A 10544-nucleotide genomic window follows, 5' to 3' on the forward strand; every position below is an offset into this window, starting at 1 on the left:
GTCTGCTAAAAACCAATTACGCTGAATTGTTATTTTTTCATTTTTTAGTATGAATGTTCATTTATTGTGGGTGTTACAAAATACTAGAGTATATATTGGCGGTTATTGCACCTGGAAGACATCGGAGAACTTGACTTCATTGTCGCAGGTATAGTCACAAGACTGAAGAGGTTGGTTCCAGAACAGTCCACCTGGGCAGCTGAGTCTAATCCCGATGTTATAGACACACTGAATAAATTTAGTACAATCGGGCGGATAAGGTAAAAATGGTAGGCCAGATGCGCAACTCAATGCCGGTGACTCAGTAGTCTTGATTCCCTCATCAGTACAATACTGGGAGTCCCAGGCGCACACGTTTAGCTCCCGATCCCAATAGAGGTCGTCTGGGCATATTTTCAAAATTCCCTCTCCGTAAAGACATTGATAATACTGACGACAGTCTGGTGCCGGTAAAAATAATTCTCCCTCAGCACAAAGGACGGGAGGTGGCAGAGTTGTGGTAGGAATATCTGTTGTTGCCTCCTCAGTGGTAGATTCATCTGTAGTGGTATCATCAATGGTAGTCTCATCAGTGGTAGTCTCCTCTCCTGACGAAGCCGTCACACTGACAAGGAGGGCGAGCACTCCAACTATTCCAACAATATTGAAACCTAAAATAGGATATTAGTTTATTCATTACAAAACGTAAGTATTGTGGACTACCTCTCATGCTTAGAAATGTGGACGCTCTGTCAAAGTACAAGTTTTTACTGCACGTCCGTGCTTATATAGCAATTGCTTGCAGCTTATACAGAACTATTCTTTTTGTTTATCTGTCTAATCTATTTTATTTGCACGTGTATTGATGGGCACGGTAAATCAATGATAGCTCTTTTAATCAATTTATTGCCTTGCAATATTTAACAATACTTATAAATGAGGTTCTAAAGCTTAGAGTCAAATACCAAAATAATTGAATGCATTTTTACATTCACTTTATATACAAAAAGTGTATAAAAAGTATGAATTTTAAGTTAAAGTATTAAAAGTTCTTATATATAGTGTTACTAACTATTTGCTTGTTTACTCTTTAATTAGAACACTATATCAGTATTGATATTATTGCTAATATTAAACTACTTAAGTCTGAAAGATAAGTGTTCTGGGAAATTAAAGCTTCTGTTATTGTTACTTCAAGTATATCCGGAAACATCTAAACTACGTATCATAGAAATGTTTGTACACCTAGTATTTTATTAGTTTATTATTTTTTTGTTTATCGTCATTTAATAGTTTTGATAATACCGATTTTTCAGTCTCTTTATTTATAATTAATTTAGTGGACAGGTATCTAAAACGACTGAATGAATTAACCACATACAAATACGGTTGACGTTCAATCTTATCATATAAGGCATTAAATTGTTGTTAAGCTCTTATAACACAGATATGACAAGTACCGAGGAAAAATATTGGATGATTAAAGGGAAATCACATTCATTTCTTGTTTACTTTTAATTTTTTTTTTTTGCTTTACTGGAATGTAAACGCAAGTGCATAGTATTTCTCTTCTTCATATTTTACAGCTGTATTGGTATTTTCTTAACAGAGCTTTTCCGTTAGCCATACGAAATTGATTCTGTTACTTTGCTCTGTTGCTGTTATCGATGCAGTTTTATCTAATCAAAAACGATCGGAAAGTTGATTATGTGATCTTGAAATAAGGAAATTCAAGGGTTAGTATTTGTCGGATATAACACCAAACTATTCTGTGTTCGTAAATGATTATAAATATATATTTTGTGCTGTTATTTATAACGATTTTTGTCTTTTACGATATTGCTTCTCTAGAACTCTGCTCATTACATTTCTTAATTTTTGCGGTTAAGTTTGTTTTTATTATCAACTTATTGCAGTCTTATCATATTTAAACAAGATAATGGTAATTAGAACACCTTAGTGCCTTGTTGTATGCTAATTAAAGGCTAAATTCAGATGCACTTAGAAATGGTATAAATGGACCGGCGATTGGAAAGTGTTCATTGGTCTAGGTTCATACTGGTCGGTGCTACGATGAGATGTAAGTATCGGAAGAGAAACTGAATAATATCCTTTGACATTAAAGACAAACGTTTTTGGATTTCAGTGGTCTGGATTTTGATGTCCTTGCAGCTTATGCTCCTAGCAACTGCCCTTAGTGCCAGACAATGTGTTACGCCAACTGCTTCACCAACACCCACAGAGGATCCTGACGACCCCACTGACGATCCCTGGGATCCTACGGATGATTCATCTGAGGACCCATCGGATTCAACTGACGAACCCTGGAATACCACTTCGACTAGAGGGCCAACTGAAAAGCCCTCAGATCCCATAGAAACAACTACTGAAAGCCAATCGGATCCCACCGGAAAACACACAGATGAACCATCGACTGGAGAAACATCTGATCCTACAGATTCCACAGGTCAACCGACTGAAGATCCAACTGGAGATTCATCGTTTGCCACTGAAGAACCTACTAAAGAGCCTTCAGATCAGACTAGTGGGGATCCATTAGGAACTACCACTGAAGGTTTATGGAGCTCGACGGTTGGGTCAGAAAGCACAGAAACATCAGATCCAAGTGCAACCACCCAGATCATTCCCAGCATAGATGCAAACGCCTCCTGTCGGGCCCATGAGGGAGTTCAGTTTCTGCCACATCCGTACGATTGCCATTGGTACATACACTGCGATGGGGATATAGGATTCATCAAGGATTGTCCCAGTGATCTTTACTGGAATTCTGTCAACCAGACTTGCGATACGACTTGCGCCTAGAGAAATATAGTACTTACAACAGCATGCTCTCAAAAATCATTGTTCTGAGATATTTGTTTTCCTTTTAACATTTTAGTGATCTTGAGCTTGAACATGACTATGTTCGTGACATTCATTCATAACTCTCTGAATTCCAAACACAGAATTTTGGGGTGTGCCAACTGAGTAAGGGTGTTACTTCCAGGAACTAAAGTTCCCAAAGTTCACACCTCAATTAAACTGACATGTTAGACCCATGTCAAAAATGATCAACATAATTGATAGAGATAAGGTTAACTAAAGTTTGTGATGTATATAAAAGGCTTCAGATTTTTGGCAATTCTGCAGAGTACATCTCGATCATCACAAGTGGAATAATACAAGTGAACCAAGATGAAAGGTGAGCACGTGCAGGATCCTAAAAGTAACCAGGACTTTAATTCCCTTATCCTCGTCAATCTTCAGTTACTCTGCTAGCTGTGGTGGCACTCACTACAGTGGCTTCTTTAGTTGGAGCCGCCGATCCTGAATGTATATACCGGAAAATTCGAGGCCTCTCGACGCACTGGCCAAAACCTTTGAGTTGTTCAACCTACTACCGTTGCTCGTCAAAGAGCACCGTTCGCACCGTAACTTGTCCAGCTGGCAAGGAGTACAACGCCAAAACTGGCAAGTGCTCTACAGCAAGACGCGGTCTCTGCAAGCTTAGCCTTGTAGCTCCACTTGCCGAGGTAAGTTTAAGCTAAAATTAAAAAACCAATAAATCTCTAAAATTAAATCCGTATCCTTATCTGATATTTCCCAGACCACCAATGTGTGTTCTGAAGAGGTTAACGGAGCTTATATAGCCAAGAGTGATTATTGTGGTGAGTTCTACATCTGCGATGAGCAGCTGGCCTACCCACAGAAATGCGATTCGGGAAGCTTCTTTAACGAAACTCTAAGTGCCTGTATTCCGGATACTAACTCCACTTGCTGGCAGAACCTGTGTGTCGGAAAGACTAGTGGTACATATTTGGCCAACGATAACAACTGCGGTAGCTACTATGAGTGCTCGGATGGAGCAGCCACTCTTCAGACTTGTGCTCTGGGCAGCTTCTACAACACGACTGTTGATGCTTGCACCGTCGATACTGGAAACACTGAATGCTGGACTAACTTCTGCATTGGAAAGGATGATGGATCAGCTGTGGCTGATAAGTCTAGCTGCACCACATTTTACGTGTGCTACAACAATACCGCCACAGCTCAGGAATGTCCCGAAAATAGTCACTTTGAAGATACTAACTGGGGTTGTGTTCCCGGTACTTGTACCACGGAGGCACCTTGCGATGATTCGACGACGACAACCACAGAACCTTGCGATGATTCGACAACGACAACCACGGAACCTTGCGATGATTCGACAACGACAACCACTGAACCTCCAACGTCCTGCGATTGCGGTGACATTAAGAACGCCGAATTTGTTCCCGATAAGGACAATTGCCGCAAGTACTTCATTTGCATTGATGGCACCCTAGTTGCCGGAGATTGCGGTAAGGGCAATTTGTTTAACTCCACCCTCAGCGTTTGTGTTGTCGATGAGAAGAACGAATGCTGCGTAGCGGATTGCACGGATGGAGACGTGCAACTCGATGTCCAGGACTGCACCAAGTACTTCAAGTGTCAAAGTGGCGACTGGGTATCCACGTGCTGTGAAAGTGGAAGTTTTTTTAATGAGACCCTGAAAGCTTGTGAAGTTGATGTGAAAAACGTGTGCATCGACAGTGCAACCACCTCAACAGCGATTCCTGAGACTACCCGCCCTGTTTCCCTTTCTGTTGACGAATGTAGTGCCCGAGATCTCCCAGCCAGTGGCAAAAATTGTTGGAGCTACAGTGTTTGTATCGATGGCCAATGGGTGAACGAGACTTGCTCAAAGGACTACTACTTCGACGCATCCGTAGGCATTTGCCGCGAGGATTCAGGTGATGTTTGTCCGGAAAATAGATCAAGTGGATCGCGTCAGAAGAGAAGTGTGGAGGATTGCACATGCGAAGGAGGCATTGAGCAGGGAAGCATCATAAACCACCCCACTGATTGCGATAAGTATCTCATCTGCGACAATGGTCAGCTGGTGGAGGGCTTGTGCGGTGTGGGCAATGTCCTTCAGAACGGCGTCTGTGTTCCGGATGCCAAAGCTACCTGCTGGGTTTGCTCCAACAGACCGAATGGCTATCAAATGCCGAATCCGACAGACTGCACCAGTTATTTGACTTGCTGGAATGGCCTGGCTACGGAGCACTCTTGTGGATCCGGTGAATGGTACAATGGCGATAATGAATGCGCTGTCGATGTGAATGCGAAGTGTATTAACCCATGCACCTGCGCCAATGGCAATGTGGCCCATCCGATTTGCACTGAGTACTTCCAGTGCACGGACGGTGTGGCCAAGGTGGTGGAATGCCCCTCTGGAGAAGCCTTCGACTCGGAAACTGGTCTGTGCTCAGCAACCGTTGAGTGCTCGGCCAAGAATTGCGCCACCGCCAGTGATGGCACCACTTATCCCGTGGCTGGAGACACCAGCAAATTCTACGTGTGCCTCAACCACGAGGTCAGCATAGTATCCTGTCCAGTGAACTCTGGTTACTCTGCACTCCTTGGCTTTTGCCAATCCCAACCAAGCGTAAGTTAAGCTGCTTAAATATATAGATACATATTATCTAAATTAATTTCCATACTTAATGACTGACTTTATATCCCATTGTTCCTGATAAATCCAGACCGATTGCGATCAAAGCGTTTGCAAGACTGCCACTGAGTACTCAACATATCCATCTCTTAATAACGATTCCTCTACCTTCTGCCTGTGCGAAAATGGTGGCGGATATATAAACTCCTGTCCCACGGGCTTGTTCTACGACGCAGCTGAAGAAAGCTGCACTTTCGTAAGTAGTGAAGAATGTAGAGGGCTAAGGAGGAAATTTAACCCATTGTTTTCTGATTACAGAGCGGAAACTGCGATCCTCAGGTTTGCACCGGCGAGGAGGAGTACTATGTGTCTCCAGACTATGAGGACCCAAATAGCTTCTGCTTGTGCCGCGCTAACGATCCTGTCTCAGTGCCCTGCCCCATTGGCTACACTTTCGATAGCACAACACTCGAATGCGTTCTCATTCCCCAGCCGGACGTAAGCCATAATCCCTATAATGAAGAAATGAAAAATTAAAAAATCATTTTATAGCCGCGTTGTTGCCGCAATGGATGCGTAGGAAAAAATAACTTTTATACTCTCCCGGCCCTCGATACAACCGATGGATTCTGCCTCTGCGTGGATGAGGTTCCCAAATACGTCAACTGCTTGGATAATGCCCAATATGACGCCGAATTAGGCGCTTGCAAAAGCACTGATGTAAGCGGATTTCTGGGAATGTTGTTAGCTATCTTTAACGAATAATTATAGGAAGAAACCACCTGTGCTGCGAATGCTTGTGAAGCCACCATTTGTGAGAATGAATCGGACTACAATACATTCCCCGTCGCAAATATACCATCCGGGTTTTGCTACTGCCTTAACTACTGCCCAATATATAGGGAATGTTTAGATAATCTGGTCTATGACGAGAAGTTAAAACTTTGTTATGAACCAGAGGTGAGTGGTGCAATCATAAATAAATTCATTCGCCAGATTCTCTTTAACTTTCGTTTAATATTATTATCATCTTACGATTTTATAAAATTCACAGGATGAATCCGTAGCTGCCCTTTGCGATGCCGACAAGTGCTCATGCTATACTGATTTCGAGACCTTCCCAACTAAATCACCTGCCGAAAATAGCAATTCCTTCTGCTATTGTAATGGTGATGAGGTGTTCCTTGGAGTGTGCGGCCCTGAAATGGTATACCTGGAGGATCAACAACGTTGCGGAGTTATAGCGGTAAATGATTAAAGTCAGAGTTTTTTGATATGTCGTTGATTTCCTTAATATTTTTAGGCATCCGAGTGCATTTGCGAAGCGGGTAAATGCGACACATTGAATGACTACACCCCCTATCCAGCTCTGGATACAGATGAAGGCTTCTGCTTGTGCGTGGAGGGAACACCGATCTATAAGGAATGCAATGACGATGCCACTTTCAATTCCCTCATAGGTGCCTGTATTGCGACCTCCACCAAGATAAGTGAAGCAAGCCTTTGCGATGCCACTCGATGCCATAGCCGTGCCGTTGTGGCCTCCACGTTTGCTGCCCAAAATACAAGCAGTGGATATTGCAGCTGCCAGGATGTGGGAGTTTCCACCTTTACCAGTTGTGCCGATGAGCACGTTTACGAGGAAAGTGTGGGATCCTGTGTGGTCAAGGCTTGCGATTATACAAACTGCCTGGACAAGGCTTTCTTCGCTACGTTCGAAGCGAAGAATACCACAGAAGGGTTCTGTTCCTGCGATGGTTTGCCAACATTCCATCATTGTCAAACCGGTCAAGTGTTTGACACAGTCCAGGGATTGTGTATTCTAAAGGACACCATTGCTATGATCTCTTGCAACTTGAAGGAATGTCTAAAGCGAACTCAATTCGAGCCGTTTGCTGCCGAGAACACCAAGTCAGGATTCTGTTCCTGTGATGACCAGGCGCGTATTAGTGTCACCTATCATCCATGTCCCGAAGGCCTGGTCTTTGACGCCAAGCTCGGCATGTGTAACAGCCACATCATCCAGAAGCGTTCCTTGGAGGCGGAGGAAAACGTAAGGTCCCTGTCTTTGTTCAAGAAATACTTCCCGAAACTTTTCTAAGCCAGCTTTAAGCTAGCTTTCTATACTCTTATACACTACCTTATGACCTTAGATGTTATTTATGAGTTACGTTTTATGTGAATGTTCCGCTTGTTCCACTTCTATACGTATTAAATACCCAATAATATATTTTACCCATATATTCGCTAAAATAAATTCAAAAATAGATGTTATTCATCATCAAAATTTCGGCTTTTAATTTGTGTGCCTATAGAATGGAACATGTGGATATTGTCCACTTTTAGAGAAAGTGCAACATTAAAGGTAAGGGGGTTCTTTTTGTGGAAGTTTCATCAGTCGTGACTTAAAAGTCATGAGGTGAATTTATAGTTTCTATAACCGGGTAATGATGTGGGATTCATATTAATAATAAGTTCATTATTGGGCCAAGTTTAACGTATCAGCCTAAACGAATCAGGAATTATTCTTAAATTACTTGTAATTTATTCCATTTTAAGACATTCTCTTAAAAGATTTGTAATTTAATTTTCTAGATCTGCGACATGGATGAGAAGCGTTCGGTGCCAGCAAACTGTTCCCAGTACGAGGTGTGCATTGATGGCCACTGGCGTCGACGCACTTGCTCTGACCAACGATACTACAATCCAGAACAGCAGCGATGCCTAGAACCGCGTGATGATCTGGTCTGTGCCTATGCAAAGGTATCAAATCTACCGCCCTGCACCAATGTCAGCGAGTCCCAGACAGTTATGGCTAAAAGTGGCAACTGTCTTCAGTACTTCCGCTGCTCCGGTAGCAAATGGCGCCTTCGCAATTGTCCCAAACAGCACTACTACTCTCCAACGATAGGATCATGTCTACCATGGCCGAGGGGTCATGAGCAGGAAAAGAATCAAACCAATTGCAGTTTGGCTAGAAGCCATTTAGCTGGTTCTACCACCCAGAATTGCCAGCACTTGGCAGTGCGCCCATCGTCGGCAGGTGGCTGTCACAGTTACCTGATGTGCCTGGATAACTACTGGTGGCTACATCAGTGTCCCTTGGGCATGTACTTCAGTCGAGAGCACAACTACTGCCTACCTAATGACGCCGAACAGTGTTCCTTGCCCGTGGAACGGAGTGGGTTGAACTGCTCCTCCGGAGATAGCCGATCATTGGTAGGCAGTTGCCATAGCTATGAGTTGTGTTCGAATGGGCAGTGGATACGGAAGCGGTGTCAGGAAAGAGAGCAATTCGAACCAATGCTGGGCTGTGTGCCTAGCGATGGAAGTTGCCATGACAACGGAATGAGACGCATCTGCCGGGAGGGAGAGCTCAAGGCTCAATTTGGCAGAAACTGCTCTCAAACATTCCTTTACTGTGAGGCAGAGGAATGGCACACGGGCAGCTGTCTGAGGGGTCATAGTTTCGCCGGTAATCTCAACAAGTGTCAGTTGCAGTCTCAATGCCAACTACAGTTGAGGGATCTTCCAACTGAGAATCAGTGTCTGGGTCAGTTGGATGGCCTAAGCGTCCCAGATCCCTCGGACTGTACTCAATTCTATCTTTGCATGCAACAAGTTCCTGCCTTCCTGCAAAGCTGTACCTCTGGTAGCTTTTTCGACTCTGTTAAAGGATACTGCCGCCCGAACGATGGCTCCTGCCAACTGGCAATTTGTTCGGGATTAGAAGATGGTAAACTAGTGGCAAATCCAAAGGACTGCCGTTCTTACTACAGCTGCTCCAGCCAGAATGGAACTAGACTAATACAGTGTGATGAGGGTCAGTACTTCCATAGCTTGCTTTCGATTTGTCGAGTGGACCATGGCCAGTGCAGAAACGTTTCCAATGACGAGGACACTGAAACTAAGCCAAAGTTGTGCTCCGGACTGCACGGAGTAAAACTCCCTCATGAGCTCTATTGCAATTTGTACTATGCCTGCGTGAAGGGATTAGCTATTCCCGTTGAGTGTCCCATACAACATCAATTCAATCCGGTACTATCCATCTGTGAACCGGAATCACAGGCCCTACAGCCATGTCTTAATGGTCAGTTGGATGGTAATGTGAGTTATGTTTACAGCTGTGGAAACCTCCAAGATGGCAGCTTCCTAGCAAATCGGACTGACTGCACTCGGTACTTCATCTGCGCCGGAGGAGTGGCTACTGCTCAGCGATGTAATGCCAGAACCTTTTTCGATCCAGAGAAACTAGTCTGCGTCGCAGACGATGGCTCTTGTCCACTGGTAGAATCTGTTCCAGATGATGACGACGATCCCAATAACCAATATATTCCCCCAGATCCGCTTGTTTGCGAAGGCAAAAATGGATATATTATGCCCGATCCGGCCAACTGCAATAACTTTTACCTGTGCGTCTCTGGAAAACTCCGCCATGAGCTATGCTATACGGATTACTTTTTCAATGCCACATTGCAGCAATGTCAGGCCTATGAGATCATCTCTGATGGGGTTAATCCAACAGATAAACCGGTAGAAGCTCGACAGATGGATCTGGTTGGTCAGGAGAAGGCTACGACGACCGGAATCTGCAAAGACGCTGCCACCACATTTGCGGGAATATGTGAAGTTATCGGAAATGGTGCTTCCGTAGCTGAGCAAGGTGACTGTCGCAGATATACCAGTTGCGAAGACGATGAAGCCGTGTCCCAAAGATGTCGCAATGGCGAAAGTTTTGACAGTCTTTTGGGAATCTGTCGCCAGAATGATGGTACCTGTCTAATGGAAAACGGAGAAAGAGTTGGAATATGCAATGGAAAGCATGGACAGTTGGCTCGAGATGCAGACAACTGCCGGGGATATTTCACTTGTGTCCATGGACAAAAGATCGATGGAGAATGCGCCCATGGAGAGTTCTTTAACAAGCTGACAAGCGTCTGTGAAGTGGATGTCCTGCAGCAGTGCAAAACTGATACAGACGACGTCATCAGCAGTGACAATCTCGGTTAAATGCACTTTTGATCTGATTTAGTTAAGTCGGTGATGGTTGTCAAATACATACTCGTATAATACAAAATTACTTCTTATA

General features: G+C 43.8%; 3 protein-coding genes across 3 annotated transcripts; 2 read left to right on the top strand and 1 right to left on the bottom strand.

Annotated features, from left to right (window-relative positions):
- Positions 1–32: 32 nt before the first annotated feature.
- On the bottom strand, positions 33–722 carry LOC108107950 (probable endochitinase). The gene is made up of 2 exons (XM_017215782.2): positions 703–722; positions 33–650 (listed from the first exon to the last, which is right to left on the bottom strand). The coding sequence occupies exons 1-2, from the start codon at positions 707–709 to the stop codon at positions 103–105; spliced, it is 555 nt and encodes a 184-aa protein (XP_017071271.1). The 5' UTR covers positions 710–722; the 3' UTR covers positions 33–102.
- A 1324-nt stretch (positions 723–2046) lies between these two features.
- On the top strand, positions 2047–2826 carry LOC108107949 (cell surface glycoprotein 1). The gene is made up of 2 exons (XM_017215781.2): positions 2047–2059; positions 2126–2826. Exons 1-2 carry the CDS (start codon positions 2053–2055, stop codon positions 2800–2802), a joined length of 684 nt encoding a protein of 227 aa, XP_017071270.1. The 5' UTR covers positions 2047–2052; the 3' UTR covers positions 2803–2826.
- A 309-nt stretch (positions 2827–3135) lies between these two features.
- Positions 3136–10465, top strand: LOC108107945. Its single transcript, XM_017215776.1, has 10 exons — positions 3136–3181; positions 3247–3512; positions 3587–5449; positions 5547–5711; positions 5774–5953; positions 6008–6175; positions 6227–6415; positions 6510–6701; positions 6759–7508; positions 8051–10465. The coding sequence occupies exons 1-10, from the start codon at positions 3175–3177 to the stop codon at positions 10463–10465; spliced, it is 6195 nt and encodes a 2064-aa protein (XP_017071265.1). The 5' UTR covers positions 3136–3174.
- Positions 10466–10544: the final 79 nt, after the last annotated feature.

Source organism: Drosophila eugracilis, unplaced genomic scaffold (genome assembly GCF_018153835.1).
Source record: "Drosophila eugracilis isolate 14026-0451.02 unplaced genomic scaffold, ASM1815383v1 contig_2088, whole genome shotgun sequence".
Lineage (NCBI taxonomy): Eukaryota > Metazoa > Arthropoda > Insecta > Diptera > Drosophilidae > Drosophila > Drosophila eugracilis.

Bases quoted from the DNA above. Each gene is read 5' to 3' on its own strand.
- LOC108107945 (XM_017215776.1), top strand. The intron at 5,712-5,773 runs GTAAGTAGTGAA...TTCTGATTACAG, and splicing joins CTGAAGAAAGCTGCACTTTC to AGCGGAAACTGCGATCCTCA. The intron at 6,702-6,758 runs GTAAATGATTAA...TAATATTTTTAG, and splicing joins AACGTTGCGGAGTTATAGCG to GCATCCGAGTGCATTTGCGA.